The following is a 17,584-nucleotide window of genomic DNA, read 5'->3' as shown; positions in this document are numbered from 1 at the left end:
GAAAATGTGACTTTATTGTTGAACCAAATTGCTGAGTTTTGAATCTCTGAATCAAAGAGTTGTTGCAATAGTGGTTGATCCAATATTGAAAAGGATTTATGGATTCAAATTTGAAAGATTTGATATACATTCAAAAACCAATGAGCAATTGAGCAGGCTGTCTAGGTTAGAATTTTCTTAACATAAGTCACGTGACAATAATAAATTTTAGATAAATGTCATGTTTGTGAAAGAATAGTCGTTAATGTTTGCAGGAGATGTTGACCCTAGCAATCAAGTATAACAAACGTCTACCTTGAAGACCAAGAAAGAATAAATCGTACAAAACGAACAGAGGAGCCCAAAAGAAGCTAAAAATGTGACTTGATATAGATTGTTGTTTTGAAATGATATTCTAAACTTTTGTATTTGGGGATTTAATTTTGTTGTTTTTGTTTATATACAAGGCTCAAACTTGAGGAAATATGTAGCTGATGATCTTAAAGGAGAAAAGTAAAAATTTTTATGAAAAATAATATAATTATTCAATAATTTACTTTTAATTAAATAGATAAATATGCTTGTAATACAACAACCTCATTTCGATTCATCCAACTCTGCTCAGAACACTCCGACACGCCGTTTGCTCAACAATTAACTTTTGATTGAAATCCTGCGGTCATTACTTGTCGTATTCACACAGGTAAAAGTCTTGTGATGTTTAAATTCAGATAATCCGAAATTTTCATGACTTTCAATATCCTAATCCGCATCCAAGAATTAGGGTATCCGAAAAGTCAGAATTCGAATTTGAAATTTCGGTTATAGACTTATAGGGTTGGTTTCACATATATTTTGAGTCGTGTTTAACGAGTTTGACGATCCAATAGACTGAGTGACTAACGGTAGGTACTAGGTAGGCCCGTAGCAAGAAAGAAAGAAAGAAAGAAAGAAACAAGAGCCCAACAAACTTACATTTACATTATTTCTTTCCATTTATAATATAAAACCCACCCAATCCTTGATACAAAAGTACAAACCAAAACACAAACAAAACAAACACAACAAACTGATTTATTTATTTCGATTCATCCAATTACAATTACTCTTATCGCCGGCAGGCATCGTCACACTCACTAGCATTATCTCATCATCATCAGGTACGATGCAACAATACTCTCTCAATATCTTGTAATTGTGTTCATATCAAAGGCGTAACAAGTGTTTAATTTAATGGTAATCCCATAAATTAGGGGTGTGCAATCAGTCGACTGAAAGCTTAAAGTGTTGTAAACTCACAACTGTTGGTTGATTTCATCTTCGATATCACTTAATTAGCTAATGCTTAATAATAATTATTATTATTATTATTATTATAATTTCACTGTTGATTGAATTAATCCTGCACTCACTCACTGATTGATTTCTGTTTCTTAGGTGAAAGTCTAGGGTGTTCAATTTCGGATTCGGATATTCAAACAGATAATATCCGGATTCTGGAATTATAATATTTATTATTAAATTATTTTTATAAAAAATATTTAAGAGTTTAAAATAGAAAAAATATTTCGATATCCAGAATTTTCTAAAATGCCTGTCCAAATACAAAAATTCGGATTTCGGATATCTCTGGTTCGGAATTTCGAATAGTTCGTTTTCGGTTTCAGATTCGAATACTTTTGCACACCCCTGTAGGATCCGGCCTAGACACTAGGGTGTGCACGGTTTGGTTCGGTTTAGTCTGGTTATTAGCATTAACCGAACCTATCGGTTATCGGTTCGGTTCGGTTAATTTCGGTTAATAACCAATATCAAACTTGTGCTAAAATTTTGCTTAAAAATACATAAATGAATGCTTAAATACATGAAATGAAGGTATAAAAATATGAAATTGAGCTATTAGTGCATGAAATGGAGATATAAATACATGAAAATGGTAATATTAAACAGTTAATACATATAATACATGAAATAGAGGAAAAAAGGCTTGAAAATATGAAGAAAAGAAATTAAGAGTTCGGTGCGGTTCAGTTAATTTAGGTTAATTAGGTTTTCGGATTTCTAGGTTCAGTTTTCGGATTTTTAGGTTCAGTTTCGTCGGTTTTCGGTTCGGTTTCGGTTAACGATTCGGTTATTGCTCACCCCTATTAGACACCAGTTAATCGCTAGTCGGTACCTGTTTGAAAATGTTATATATAAAATTTGGTCTATGTATTTGAAAAATTACATGTTGATTGCAATCCGATTAATGCCTATTAATACCGAGTAACCGTTAGTCTCTACCCTACCGCCCAACTAACGCCTAGTGAGTTCTACAACACTGAGTATTCTAAACTGCATACCTAGGGGAAACTACGGTTAAGCATCCATAAAAAATGGATGTTCCTAGTTCTTAATCAGAGTTACATTCATCAATAAGAATATTATTAAGTATTAAAAGACTCATCTTCTTTTTCTTAACCATTTACATCTGTTAAAATACCATCACAACAAGAATACCTGTTATTATATAATGTCTGCAAATTGTCTCTAGATAGTATTTATCATATTTTTTAATCCTTGAATACCAAATGAAACTTGTAAAGTTAATCAGTGCAGAGAGAAAACAAAATGGTGGTGTTTGCAACAGCCATAACTTCATGTCCTTCTTTACACATCCCAAAGAGGCTTTCAGTTACTCGACAAGTGATCAGATGCTCTTCGACTGCATCATCGGTTTCTGCTGCTAACTTTGATCTTAAAAACTACTGGTCAACTCTGAGAGAAGAGATCAACCAGAAGCTTGATGAAGCTATACCTGTTAAGTACCCTGCTCAGATCTATGAATCCATGCGCTATTCCGTTCTTGCAAAAGGAGCCAAAAGAGCACCTCCGGTTATGTGTGTCGCTGCCTGTGAGCTCCTTGGCGGTAACCGCCTTGCCGCCTTCCCCACCGCTTGTGCACTTGAGATGGTATAATGCTTTCACCTTTATTCATTGTCTTTAGAACCGCACCGGTTAAGTGTATATGAACTGTCCTCATTAGAATTGGCCGATTACAGACCGGGTGATGGTCAGACTGTATTTCAAAATTTATTTTTAGCTTTTTCTTCGAAGTTTCGTTTACTGATTCATTTAATACATTAGTCTCCATATATTGCAAAATCAAACCAAAAGATAAAATGAGTTTAGTAATTAGTTATATACTTATATGTGATTATAGTTCTAGTTTTTTGGCTTTATATAACATCATCTGGTTTTTAAGTTGATCTGGCTAGTCCATTTGTTAGTTTCATACAAATTACTAAAACTCGGTTGAACGGTTCTGTTCGGTTTCGGGTTTATACTTGATAGCAAAACCGAAACTGAACCGAAAAATCAGTTTTTTAAAAAATTAAAACCAAACCCTTTGTTTTTTATTGGGTTCGGTTATGTTGGTTATTCCAGTTCAGTTATTTCGGTTTGGTGCACACCCTTGGCCACACCCAGATTCATTATTTTTATTCATTTTTTTCAGTCCAGAATTTTCAAGCCTAGATGAAAACCTAGAAACTGAATCCAAACAAAACATATTTTAAAAAACAAAAACCAAAAAATCGAAACTGAATTCTAGTATTTGATTCGGTTTTAGCCCAAAACCAACAGAAACCGACAGAAACCGACCTATGCACATTCCTAGTGGCTCGGTATTCCAGTATGGTGGCTGGTGAGATGACCGGTCTGGTTATAAAAACATTTCCTTTTTTTCAACCAGCTATTATAAATTGTTTTTATAGATGATATGGTAAGCTGTAATATATGTTTTGTAGGTGCACGCGGCCTCGTTAATCCACGACGACTTACCATGCATGGATGATGACCCATCCCGACGTGGTAAACCCTCCAACCACACAGTCTTCGGTATGGACATGGCCATCCTAGCTGGCGACGCCCTATTCCCGCTAGGATTCCGTCACATCGTCTCCCACACCCCAACGAACCTCGTCCCAGAAACCCAACTCCTTCTAGTGATAAACGAAATTGCCCGAGCAGTGGGCTCCACAGGCATGGCTGCCGGTCAATTCGTTGACCTTGAGGGCCCCTCAAACGCCATCGACTTCATACACGAAAAGAAGTATGGTGAGATGGGTGAGTGTTCCGCTGTGTGCGGGGGGCTTTTAGCAGGTGCTAATGATGATGAGATCCAGCAGCTCAGAAGATACGGTAGGGCGGTTGGGATTTTGTATCAGGTGGTTGATGATGTTTTGAAAGCGAAGTCGTCTTCAGTTGATGGTGAGAAGGTTTTAGAAGAAAAGAATGGGAAGAGTTATGTGGGTGCTTATGGGATCGAGAAGGCGATTAAAGTGGCCGAGGGTCTTCGAGCCGAGGCTAAAGAAGCGTTAGAAGGGTTCAAGAAGTATGGTGGTAAGGTTTTGCCGTTATATAGTTTTGTGGATTATGCTGCTGATAGAGGTTTTAGCTTTGGTGATCAGGTTTGATTCTTATTATTTAAATGTTGTAACTTTGAACAATAATCATAATTCGATCCATATATAAGTGGTTCGCATCATCATATATTTATGTCGATTTCCTTCGGTTGAAATCGAAGGATAATTTGGTAATTTGCTTTGTATCTTTAGAGGTTTCAGTTAACAATTTAGGCAAACCAGTTTGATGTTAAATTTTGTTAAGTCAAGATTTGTGCTATAATGGGGAGACTAGAGTATAGGTTTAATGTTTGCATGTTTGTATATGATGATGGTAAAATAATCCGAACCGAAAACTTGAACTTCAAAATACACTGGTATTCGGGTATGGATTAGATTTAAATAAGTTTTATGAGTTTAGGACGCTTATGGTATTGGGTGATTCTTGTTTGGTTAGTCGAGTTGACTTATCTGCATCGGAAACGAATATACTAAGCTCGCCGATCATGCTTAATGGACTTTGGGTCTTGGTCTTTAGAAAAATAGAAAGAAATTAAGCCCGTCCATCATGCTCATATCTAACTTCTAACTATCTAATTGTATTAATAAAAGAAAATTATGAGAATGATGTCACATTCATTCTAATTCTTGGTCTAATCTCTATTCTCATTCATCCTACATATCCATGGATTATGGGGCAAAACCGTTTTAATAAATGGGTTATAATTTCCTTTTTAATTCTCTAATCTCACATTTCATTTATCATAGTTATCCATGGGTCATCGGTCAAAATAATATTGGCAAATGAGTTATAATTTTCTTTCTAATTCTTTAATTTCTCATATTATTTATCATACATATCCATGGGTCATGGTTCAAATAATTTTGACAAATGGGTTATTATTTCCCTTTCTAATTCTCTAATCTATCATCTCATAATTTATAATCAAAACAATTTTGACAAACGCTATATATAAAGAGAGATTTTCGAATTTATAAATTTGAGATTTTAGACTTCTTATTGTTTGTATAATATATTTTATTTTCTTTTTACCTTTAATTTTGTTCATTTCTTTCAAATAACGAACCTTAATTGTTTTGATTATTTGACTAATCACGCGTAATACAAAGGTTTAAAAGTTTGTTAAGTTATACTCAATAACTTTATGGCATCATGTGATTGGCACGTGACAAGACATAGCTGAAAAACTAAACAGTCGTTAGGGTAAATGGCTATAACCTTGGAAAATCTTCAAATAAAGTATACAAAGTAATTTCATTTTCATAAAGGACCTAGACCATAAGTTGTGATATTCAAAAGAACAAAAATTGTAATATGGCCCTTTACATAAAATAAAACCATAAGGTGGAGTGAAAATAAAAGTAGTGAATTATATTTTTTCGTCCTTTACGTTTTAATTAAATTTCAGGCTTCATCCTTTAAGTAATGTATTTAAAGGCGCCGACGTGTATGTTTTACTCTTTAATCATTTTAGCTAACTTAACTAACTTTTCTTGTTAAGTTTGATCATTGAGGGCAACATGATAATTTCGCGAGACAACTCTGTAGAATAGTAATCAAGTTTCAAGTTTGTTCAAGTTAAGTCACTTATACTTTATTTTGTCTCAATTAGATCATTTAACTTTCACTTTTTGTCTCAATTAGGTCACTCAACTCTCAATGTGTCACAATTAGATCACTCGACTTTCAATTTTATCACAATTAGGTCACTCAACTTTCAATAAATGTTCTAATACTATAATTTTTAACTTAATGTTATTTGTTCATAAATAACTAAAACGTCATTAAAACCAACATTCATTTTTACTTCTTACAATAGTACATTAGTTGTCTCAATCATTTTAGAAAACGAATTAAAATTTAAGTGACCTGATTCAGAGATTGCAAATAATAATACCTGAAAGAAGGGATGAGAGGTGGAGGAGGAGGTTTAGGAGGCCCGCTGCTTTGCATCGGAGATCTGCTTCATGACATCGGAGGAGAACAAGAAGACACCACCACCGTCGATTCTACTGCTGACGACGTAACCAATCACCAAGTTCATCCATCCGATCTCACTAAACTATACCAGGTATCCTTTCCTATCCATTGCAACTATTTATACATCCTAATTCAATTCAATTCATTGAAGATATTACAACACACACCCGGCTGGCTTCTATCTAGGGTTTCCAATTCAAATTGCCTGATGATTAAGTGTTTGTGTTCGTTTACAGGCTTATTACTTATATTCAATACTCAAAAAGAAAATATATTATGCCTTTTTATACAAATTGTAATGTCACATGTCCGAGTTCCTTATAGTCAGTCTTTCATGGTTGTTTGGCTCAATCTGTAAACCGCAAATTGTATTACTGTAAAAATAATCAATTTGGAGGTTTTGTGGATTTGAACACTTGTAATGACTTTCAACAAATTTGGGAAAAATTTGCCTAGCACGTTCTTACTGTTTACTTACATGAAAACTTATTGTGTATTATTGATTTTAGGAAAAATACAAATGCTTGAATGATGCACTTGCCGGTACATCTCATTCTTGGGCAGCTCATACACTTGAGGTAACCCAATATATTCTAATTCTACCAAGTTTACCAACATTGTATTTCTTGATAACTTTATATTTACTTTCATAAGGCCATGTGTAGTGGAGGGGCTACAAAATGGTGCGTTTTGCGCCATGTGGCGCCCAGTCAGCAAAGAGTGGGTTTTTGTTTTTGGGGTGTAATGTTGTTGTAGCCCCATATATATATACATATATATCTCTCACACACACCTATATATAATAATATTAAACATAAACACATAACAAGCGCCAAATAGTTGTAGCCCCCCCACATTTCGCCCCAAAAATCGCCCAGGGGGTGGTGTTCGCGCCCCATTTCGCCCATTACACATAGCCCATGCAACTTTGGTTTCTTTATTTCTCTTTTTTATCTTGCTTGCCATGATTTAGAGGTGGTGCCATTTTCGTCCTGTTTCATTATAAACGGGTATTATTGTATCTTCAACAGGTCAAATGGGTATAATTAAAAGCGCTTTGAGAATCATCATCATCAATCATCAATCATACCCAGTAAAGTCCCACCAATAGCATAGCTATAAGTAGGGTCTGGGGAGGGTGGGATGTAGGCATACCGTACCTCTATCCACATGGATAAAGAAGAAATGAGTCAAGTAGGCATAAAGTTGTCTAGAAAGTATTATAAACCTCAAATTGTTTAAAAAGAAGTTATTGTTGTAATGGAGTTTTTGTATTCAAATTTATCATAATAATAATTGTTTATTTTCTTTACATCTGCTATGTAATGCCTCCTGTTATAAAAATTAGTTCAATAGCATTTTTTAACAAGGTTAGCTAAATTCAAGTTTTGACCCATTTTAATAAAGAATATGCTGATATGGGTTGTGTTTTATCTCTCACTGGTCACATGGGTTAACGAAACGGGCCAAGATGGGTAAGCCCAAATTTAATTTCTATTGTTATTGTTGAATTAATATATAATATTTGTAATCATATATTTAAGTAGGTTTGTTTTGGTGACAGCTGTGTTCGGCTCTAGAGACCGCTAACAGATTGATTCAGTCGAGCAACTCACATGTTGTTGAGGTGTCTAAGAAGATTAGGGAGCTCGAGGCGATTATCAACAAGGGCAATTTGGTCATTAAAGAAGCAGAACTTGTTCACAAGCCATGATTGGAATGCATTCTTCATCTCAGAACATTAAGGTCACAAATCAAAAGTTTTACATATGAACAAACGATCGCAGGAGACTGATTTGTTTTTCCAAAAATTGTTTTTTAAGTTTTCAAGAGATTATTGTGAGACTGCAAGTATAGTCAATGTTATGAATTACGTGTTTAAAATTATGTCATATTTTTTTATATGGTAAACAAGAACAAAAGTGACAACAAAATCTAATTATATTAATAAAAGAAAATGATGAGGATGAAGTGTCAATCTCACATTCATTCTTGGTCTAATCTCTGTTCTCATTCATTCTACATATTGCTAGTCGGTACCTGACTGACTAGTCGACGAATAATCTCTATTTGGTCAAATTTGGTCAAATGTTGAAAATTTTGTGTATAAAATTTGGTGTATATATGTATATTTGAAAATTTGCATGTAAATTGCAATCCGATTAATGTCTATTAATTATGATTAATCGCTAGTTTCTACACCACCGCCCGACTAGCGCCTAGCGAGTTCTACAACACCGAGTATCCTGAATTGCATACCCAGGGGAAACTACAGTTAAGCATCCATAAAAAATGTCAGAATTACATTCATCTTTAAGAATATTTATAAAGTATTAAACACTCTTCTTTTTCTTTTTCTTAACCATTTAATCTGCTAGAATACCATCACAAACAATAATACCATGTTATTATATAATGTCCGCAACTTATCTCTAGATGGTATTTATCATATTTTTTAATCCTTGAATATAAAATGAAACTTGTAAAGTTAATCTAATTAGTGCAGAGAGAAAACAAAATGGTATTGTTTGCAACAGCCATAACTTCATGTCCTTCTTTACATATCCCGAAGAGGCTTTCAGTTACTCGACAAGCGATCAGATGCTCTTCGACTGCATCATCGGTTTCTGCTGCTAACTTTGATCTTAAAACTTACTGGTCAACTCTGAGAGAAGAGATCAACCAGAAGCTTTTTGTAGGCTGTAATGAGAACCAAGATTGCCACATGACTCTTATTCTTGAATTTGAATCGAATTCATGTCAGATCCAAAGAGACCGAATTTTGAGAAAAAATTGTTGGTAATTTGCAACTCGATTAAGGTTTGTTCGAACAAAACATTACATTCTAACAAAATAAAAGGTAAAATAAACGTCATATTTTAAGCATAAAAGAAATTACGTGAGTTTTGTTTATTTATTTATTTATTTTTTTGGAACGACCAATAAATAAATTATATTAAAACTAACAAGGCATTAGGAAAACTTACAAACACCAAAACAACAACAAAAGAGCCAACCACAAACACGACTACACTTTAAAACGAAACAAATCATTCCAAGTAAGACTCTTCTTTTTCATATTTTTTACCCAAAGAAAGCCCTAGACTTTAATTTCTTTAACCAAATCCGATAGTTGAATCGACACCATATTATGAACAACAACTTCCTCTTCTTTCACAAGCACCACGTCGCAATTAAGCAATCTACTTGAAGAACATTTTGTCTCTAGAGAACCTCGAGAACTTGTGAACCTCTAATAAATCCGGAAAACTAAACTAGAAGAACGCGGGCATTTTACACCATTATGAAATCACGCTCCACGAAAATTTTGCTAAATCACATGAATAAATATGTGCTTCACCAACTCCTCTAAATCGCCACAAATCGGGCAAAGATTTGAGTGTACCGGGATATTCCAAAGCAACAAAAGATGGAAGCTGACCAAGCTAGCACGGCACGCCACGCCACGAAACTTACCTTCATTGGAACCAACCGGCCAAGAACACAAGTTTTATTTTTCAAAATCTAATTACATGATTTAAATATTTTGTTTAACTTTTTTAAAAAATGCTTGCGTGTAAGACACCGAACAAAATCTGGACACTTCTATATAACAAACATGCAGTATATGGTTTAGTATATAATACTATATATGCTTCTGTACCATAAAACATGTTTGGAATATGCTTGCTTCAATTACCAACCAACCATACATGATACATCGATTTAAATAAATGTTTAATATATTAAAGGATACTTTGAACTCTAAACCAAAATGAAACCACTTGTGTTTTAAGTGGCGTAGAACAAAAAAAAAAACACATAAACATTTCAAAGTTCAAAGATATAAATACATCAACCGACAGCATGATAATGTACGGCTCAGTGGCTCAATGCAAGCCGAGCCGTAGCTTTAACAAGTATTCATTTCGTACATTAAAAGCAATGCAACACAAGGAGTTCTTCACACCTATCATGCCTTGGTTTACAAAGAATATCAATTAAAAAAGATAATATTATGTAGTATTTAAAAACATGTAGGCGTGTGTGGTAACTAGAGGTGGCAAATGGGTTGGGTTGGGTTGGGTCGAAACGGGTCATGTGTCGAAACGGGTTAGGTCGAAACGGGTCACTTATGAAAAGGGTTGTTTTGGTTCGGGTCGGAACGGGTTAGGGTCAACGGGTTCGGGTTGGAACGTGTCAAAACGGGTTTGGGTCAAAACTTGTTTGAGTGATTTTTCATTTCGTTTCAGCACGTAACAGCTCGTTTAAGCGATTTTTGAGTTCGTTTCAGCGCGTAACAGCTCGTTAAAGCGATTTTTCTGTTCGTTTCAGCACGTAACAGCTCATTTAAGCGATTTTTCAGTTCGTTTCAGCACGTAACAGCTCGTTTAGGCGATTTTTCATTTCGTTTCAGCGCGTAACAGCTCGTTTAGGCGATTTTTCAGTTCGTTTCAGCGCGTAACAGCTCGTTTAGGCGATTTTTCAGTTCGTTTCATCGCGTAACAGCTCGTTTAAGCGATTTTTCAGTTCGTTTCAGCGCGTAACAGCTCGTTTAAGCGATTTTTCAGTTCGTTTCATCGTGTAACAGCTCGTTTAAGCGATTTTTCAGTTCGTTTTAGCACGTAACAGCTCGTTTAAGCGATTTTTCAGTTCGTTTCAGCACGTAACAGCTCGTTTAAGCGCTTTTTCAGTTCGTTTCAGCACGTAACAGCTCGTTTAAGCGCTTTTTCAGTTCGTTTCAGCACGTAATAGCTCGTTTAAGCGATTTTTCAGTTCGTTTTAGCAATTAATAGCTCGTTTAAGCGATTTTTCAGTTCGTTTCAGCACTTAACAGCTTGCTTAAGCTATTTTTCAGTTCGTTTCATCACTTAACAGCTTGTTTCAAAATGTTTTTGTTTCGTTTTTGTCGAATTCTCAGTTTCGGTTAATTTGTTGATTTTTTTTGAACGAGGACAACGGACGAAACGTTTTAGTTTTTTTACATTTTTTGTTTTTGTTTTATTTTTTGAGTTATGATTTTTTATTAAATTTTTTGAATTTTTTTTATGGTTTCTATTAAGATCAAAGTTCCTCAAAAAAAAGTTCAAAAAAAAACAATAAAAAAATCATAACTCAAAATATAAACGAATAACGAAAAAAGTAAAAAAACTAAAATATTTTCGCCGTTATCCTCGTTCATCAAAAAAAACCCCGACAAATTAACCGAAACCAAAATGTTGACGAAAACGAATCAAAAACCAAAATCGACCCGTCTAGTGCGAAAACTCGAAAGAAACCGAAACCCAACCCGTCCAGTGCTAAAACTCGTGTCGGCACGAAAGCTGATCCGAGCCGAAACCAAAACCGGTATCGTTCCAATCTAAAACCCGTTTCAACCCGAACATGTCACTTTTCCTTAAGACACTAACCCACATCGAACCATGTAGTTAAATTTGTCAACCCATTTTGACCCAAAAATAAGAATGTGAAATTTCAAGTGACCAATTTAATTAAAACCTATGACCCAAATCAACCCATTTGAATTTTAAAACAACCCAAATTGACCCATTTGGAATGGTTTGGGTCAAGGTTGCCACCCCTAGTGGTAACGGTGTTGGTGGCATATTCCCGTATATGATGGCCGTGAGCGAGTTTTCTTTTTATCTTTCGTAGGTGTTAGCGGTAAGGGTGTCACCTAGTGATGTGTAACAGCTTCGGTTCTAGTTAACACAAGTTTAAAACTAAGAAATTGGCCGGTTTGCACTTAAACTTAAGTAAAAAAGTACATAGCAAAAACGTCATTGAACGGTCTCATTTATTTGTTGGTTTAAAGTATAAACTGTAAAGCAAGCCATTGGTACGTTTTAAATTCCTAAACCCATCGACCAAATAAAAAAAGAGGAAAGTGAATATGAGGCTGCTATACATGTAAGTTAGATGCAAAACCACTTAAAACTATGTTGTTTTGATTAAAAATCCATAATTCAATTAAAATCATTTCCATATATGTGTTGATACACAAAAATCATTGCCCTGCAATTTCATCCATCTTCATCGTTTTTTTTTTCAAACCAGGTTAAGAATATAATTCTTTCAAATTCCATTTCAAATACAATCCTAAAATTATTAATTTTATTGATTAACGAGAAAATATTTATGTTGTTGCCTTTTTAAATCTAGATTAAGTGACGAAGTGTACACCATTGCAGACTAGTTCAATTGGCATTTCAATTTACAGCCGACGAATTTTAGTTGGCATTTCAATATTTTGTTTTAAAATAATACTACAAAAATTAAAATGAATTCTTAAATACAACATAAATGGCATATCAGAACTTCAGTTGCGTTCAATTTTGTGGTTAGGGTTGCTGGAAAAAAGATAAGATAATCAAGGAAAATAGTTGTAAAAATTAACTTTTAGTTAGTTTTAATCAAAACGACGTAGTTTTGAGTGGTTTTGTATCTAACTTACATGTATAACAGCCTTATATTCACTTTCCCCATAAGAAAAATAATATGCCGACAACAAAACTAAAGTATTGATCGGTTTGTAAAATTTTACAATTTAAATTAAATCATGTACACCCTAAACAAGTGCTCTAATATTTTCATAGTATTTTTTTTAAAGAAAATGTGTCTTATATATTCGTGGACGATATATCAAGCGAGACAGGTACTGCTTTTTATTGAAGGTCTTGTGATAAATAAAACAGCATGCATTAATTAAAGATAAATTGCAACTTTATTCGATAACAACCTAAGATAAAAATAAGTCTACTAAACAATTTAATGCGAAGACATGACGTACACTTTGTATTTAAGATACCCACAATATCGGCCAAATTTCGTATACATTAAATATGCGTATTTTCTTGTCTTGTATTTATTGCTTTTTATAGACAATCTAAAATAAGGAATTAGAAAATAATATAAACTAATAAATTAATAATTATTTTTTAGATAAATTAAAAATTATTTTTTAGATAGGGACTTTTTGTTATACATCAAGTTGATGTGAAGAATGGCATCATTTGAACTGTTCAATATTTTTACATACGAATTGGGGTTTTTAAGGTAATAAATTATTAGGTGTTAAATAGGATTGATAATTACTTGTAACATTATTTAAAATGTGTATATTTGATTTCCTTTATATTTGTTCTTGCCTTCCTGGTAGAAGATTTAGACGTGTTAATGTGTTATCAAATGGTTTGTATTGTAATAATATCAATGTGTTTGATAAGGTGAATATTCTTTCATATGATGGTTATAGTTTTTATAGTGAACATAAACTGATGTAATAATGTGTCGTTCTATAAAATAAAACTTTGGACATGTTATAAAATAAAACTTTAGACATGTTATGTCTTATTTAAGCAACATTTTCTTATTTTTTAGTTAATCATAAATTGCATCATCAAATCATAAACAAACATGAAAGAAAAAAGAATTAGAAGAATACAAACGGTATCACATGAATCATCATAAAATCCATCACGAGTCATCACCAAAATACAATTCTAGGCGACAAGGGGCGCGAACACTGCCCCCTGGGCTACAAAAGGGGCGAAATGTTTGGGGTGGGCGACAAATACTTGTCCAGGGTTTTGTTTTGGAATTTATTATTATTATAATAAGTTGTGTGTGACATATATATATATACATGTATATATATATATTAGCCTACAACACCATTACACCCTAAAAACAAATTCTCACCCCTTGCTGACTGGGTGTCACACGGCGCAAAACGCCACAATTTGTAGCCCCTCCACTACGCATTTGGTAACATTTCTTGGTTTTTTTATATACGCACGAAAAGACTTGAAAATAGAATATTATTTATAGAAAACAACAAAAATAATAAATAAAAAATTAACTTTAGGTAAACAACAAAAGTGGTGAGTGACAAAGTTGTAAGAAAAAACTTATATACACAATCATAGTTGTTGCTAAAAAATCCAAAAAACCACAAAAATATAAAAAACAAGGTTTTCAGGTTTTGCTAGCGGGTTTTCTTATCAGTGATGGACTTCCTCCTAAAGATGACCTTTGGCCAATGATTTATGAGTTTCCTTTCTGGGACGTGTTAGCCTAACAACTAAGGGTGCAAACTAGCTTAGATGTTTGCGAGCTACTCAAGATTAGCTCATTAAAAAAGCTCGATCGAGCCGAGCTCGAGCCTAAAAGTAAGCTCATTAATAATCGAGCTCGAGCTCCACTTATCAAGCTCAAGCCGGCTCACGAGTCTAAACAAGCCTGTCATTTATATAATTTTTAAAAATATAGATTTAATAATTATTAGTTAATATATATGATGGTATGACAACATAAAAAAATTAACTAAATAATATATATTTTCTGTACATAAAATTATAATAGAAAAAATAAATAAAAATAATTATATAAAAAATAATTGATAAATAGTAAATGAGCCAAGCCTCGAGCTTGAAATTCTACTTGCGAGACTATCTCGAGCTTTAAAAATAAAGTTTGAAACGAGCCGAGCTCGAGCTCTGTGTATCTTCTCTCGCTTACATCCCTACAAAAAACCCCAGAGTTTCATACTAAAAGAATATATTGGGTTACCCATGGCTCGTAAGTGATCCAAACGAAATTTTTTTTTAAAAGAAAGTAATAAGTAATGAATTAAGTAGCATTGAATCAGTGATTTAGAGACATGGAAAAAGTTAAGAGAATCGAAGCCGTTTATGAGCCGAAGCCAGGAAACCGTATAAGAACCGCAAGAAGCCAGCTAGCTAGCCTTTAGACTTTAGTTAACCGTGTGGTCCCCACCATGCCAGCCTGTGCTTATATTATTATTTCCTATTCCTGTTCCTAACTCATAAAACGACACCACCGCTTGCCGTTTCTCTCTCATACCACCTCCTCCTCCTCCTTTTCTTTCCACTCAAACCCACACACAAACCAAATTCTACTCACACAAACTGCAAATCGTATAAAATCCCAACACACATTCACACATCATCTTATTCTCTCTTAATTCTGACTCAGTCAATCGCCATGGATTCCAAAATCTATGGTGTGTTGTTAACCTTCATCATCTTCTTCATATCCATAAACGCCAACGCATTGCAGCAGCAACGAAACCCTAAATCAAACTCAAATCAAATCAGCTCCAATTCAGTTCTCGTAGCTCTACTCGACTCACACTACACCGAGCTATCCGAACTCGTCGAAAAAGCACTTCTATTACAAACACTAGAGCAAGCAGTCACACGTCACAATATCACCATCTTCGCGCCAAATAACCAAGTACTGCAACAACAACTGGATCCCGAGTTCAAACGGTTCTTACTCGAGCCACGGAATCTGAAGTCGTTACAGAATTTGGTGCTCCATCATATTGTTCCGGGTCGGGTCGGGTCAAAGGACTGGCCTCGGGTACAAGATGATGAACCGGTTTATCATTATAAAACACTTTCGGATAATTACTTACAGTTGACGAAAAATTCGGGTCAGAAAATTGTCGGTGGTGTTGCTACGGTTGTACGGCCTGATGACGTCATCCGACCCGACGGGTTGATCCATGGGATTGAGAGGCTGTTAGTGCCTCAATCGGTGCAAGAGGATTTCAACCGTAGAAGGAATTTAGGTTCCATTTCCGCGGTTTTACCCGAAGGAGCTCCAGTAGTGGACCCGAGGACCCACCGGTTAAAGAAACCGGTGGGTCCCGCACCTGCTGGAGCTCCTCCGGCACTCCCGGTATACGACGCATTGGCGCCGGGTCCGTCTCTGGCACCGGCGCCCGCGCCGGGACCGGGTGGCGCTCACCGTCATTTTGACGGTGAGAGCCAGGTGAAGGATTTTATCCATACGCTTCTTCATTATGGCGGGTATAATGAATTAGCGGACATTTTGGTTAATTTAACGTCGTTAGCGACCGAGATGGGGAAATTGGTATCCGAGGGTTATGTTTTAACGGTGTTGGCCCCGAACGATGAGGCGATGGCGAAATTGACCACCGATCAGTTAAGTGACCCGGGCGCGCCCGAGCAGATAATGTATTATCATATTATACCCGAGTATCAAACGGAAGAAAGTATGTATAATTCGGTTAGGCGGTTCGGGAAGGTTCAGTACGATACGCTTCGGCTTCCGCATAAGGTAGTTGCGGAGGAGGCGGACGGGTCGGTTAAGTTTGGTCAACGGGAGGAATCGGCTTATTTGATTGACCCGGATATTTATACCGACGGGAGGATATCGGTGCAGGGTATTGACGGGGTTCTGTTTCCGATAATAGCTAAGACGGAAACAGAAGTGTCACCAGCAACGACGCCAACAGCAAAAGTTTTGGCAAAGCAAAGAAGAGGTACACTTTTTTGGAATTGACTAGCAAAAGTCAAAACTGGACCTTACTTTTATGCAATAATGAGTTGTACTTTGTTCTAAATTAGTTGTACATACATTTAGCATAAAACTAGACCCCACAAAAACAGCTAAACCCCAGCTGTGACCGAGTGGAACCACTTGTTTTTTCAACTTAGCCCACACTCCACTCAATTGTATCTTATGCATCAGGACTTGTACAACTTTATTGAGCTAAATTCTAATTAATTTATTTTTTTAAATAATTGCAGGGAAATTAATGGAAGTGGGGTGTACAATCGCTGGAGCATTTGGACATAGTTGTTGATTTATTTTTATTTCAAAAAAAGGAAATACAGATATGCATAGAGGTTTGTGCTTATTTATTTATTTTTAAATTTAAATTTAAATACGTGCTAGTTAAAATGTTTTTTTATTGTTTATTTATTTTGGAATCAAGGATTAATGAATAAATATTATTTATCTTTGCAGTTTTTATTAGGAAGGGAAGTGGACGGTGCAGATTACATTTCCCGTAAAGATGAACAAAGTTTGCTCTTTTTTGTTATATTTTTAAAAAATACTGTAATTATGTATATGAATGATTTTTTTATGTATTTTTTTATTGTTTTTCAGTAAATATATATACCATCTTTTCTTTAGTGTGATTGCTTTCAATTTACTTGGCAAAAGATTAATAAAAGTAATAGTGATGGTAGCTTTTTTTGTTTTTTTTTGAATATTTAAGCTTGCCTCCTACTATTTACAATAACTCCTACTATTTACAATAAACCGTCATTGCCAGGGATTGAACCCTGGACCTCTCACCCAAAGGCCTAAGCCTTTACCATCCCACCAAAGTGGAGATGGTAGTGGTTGTTGATGGTGATGGCAATTGAAAGTTGGC

General features: G+C 34.9%; 3 protein-coding genes across 3 annotated transcripts; all 3 read left to right on the top strand.

Moving 5' to 3' along the window:
• Positions 1-1,034: 1,034 nt before the first annotated feature.
• On the top strand, positions 1,035-4,559 carry LOC143622933 (heterodimeric geranylgeranyl pyrophosphate synthase small subunit, chloroplastic-like). The gene is made up of 3 exons (XM_077093944.1): positions 1,035-1,139; positions 2,578-2,931; positions 3,768-4,559. Exons 2-3 carry the CDS (start codon positions 2,590-2,592, stop codon positions 4,434-4,436), a joined length of 1,011 nt encoding a protein of 336 aa, XP_076950059.1. The 5' UTR covers positions 1,035-1,139; positions 2,578-2,589; the 3' UTR covers positions 4,437-4,559.
• Positions 4,560-6,291: 1,732 nt separating this feature from the next.
• Positions 6,292-8,253, top strand: LOC143622934 (uncharacterized). The gene is made up of 3 exons (XM_077093945.1): positions 6,292-6,457; positions 6,876-6,944; positions 7,931-8,253. The coding sequence occupies exons 1-3, from the start codon at positions 6,296-6,298 to the stop codon at positions 8,078-8,080; spliced, it is 381 nt and encodes a 126-aa protein (XP_076950060.1). The 5' UTR covers positions 6,292-6,295; the 3' UTR covers positions 8,081-8,253.
• A 6,858-nt stretch (positions 8,254-15,111) lies between these two features.
• LOC143622932 (fasciclin-like arabinogalactan protein 17) lies at positions 15,112-17,033 on the top strand. Its single transcript, XM_077093943.1, has 2 exons — positions 15,112-16,681; positions 16,950-17,033. The coding sequence occupies exons 1-2, from the start codon at positions 15,373-15,375 to the stop codon at positions 17,003-17,005; spliced, it is 1,365 nt and encodes a 454-aa protein (XP_076950058.1). The 5' UTR covers positions 15,112-15,372; the 3' UTR covers positions 17,006-17,033.
• Positions 17,034-17,584: the final 551 nt, after the last annotated feature.

Source organism: Bidens hawaiensis, unplaced genomic scaffold (assembly GCF_021521415.1).
Source record: "Bidens hawaiensis isolate Kalapana, Puna unplaced genomic scaffold, B.hawaiensis_p1.1 tig00003244_1, whole genome shotgun sequence".
Taxonomy (NCBI): Eukaryota; Viridiplantae; Streptophyta; class Magnoliopsida; order Asterales; family Asteraceae; genus Bidens; species Bidens hawaiensis.
Note: the sequence above shows the minus strand (reverse complement) of the source record. Positions and strands in the feature narration are given on the sequence as shown.

Bases quoted from the DNA above. Each gene is read 5' to 3' on its own strand.
- LOC143622933 (XM_077093944.1), top strand. From the start codon at position 2,590: ATGGTGGTGTTTGCAACAGCCATAACTTCATGTCCTTCTTTACACATC. The intron at 2,932-3,767 runs GTATAATGCTTT...TATGTTTTGTAG, and splicing joins CCGCTTGTGCACTTGAGATG to GTGCACGCGGCCTCGTTAAT.
- LOC143622934 (XM_077093945.1), top strand. From the start codon at position 6,296: ATGAGAGGTGGAGGAGGAGGTTTAGGAGGCCCGCTGCTTTGCATCGGA. The intron at 6,458-6,875 runs GTATCCTTTCCT...TATTGATTTTAG, and splicing joins ATCTCACTAAACTATACCAG to GAAAAATACAAATGCTTGAA. The intron at 6,945-7,930 runs GTAACCCAATAT...TTTTGGTGACAG, and splicing joins GGGCAGCTCATACACTTGAG to CTGTGTTCGGCTCTAGAGAC.
- LOC143622932 (XM_077093943.1), top strand. From the start codon at position 15,373: ATGGATTCCAAAATCTATGGTGTGTTGTTAACCTTCATCATCTTCTTC. The intron at 16,682-16,949 runs GTACACTTTTTT...AAATAATTGCAG, and splicing joins TTTGGCAAAGCAAAGAAGAG to GGAAATTAATGGAAGTGGGG.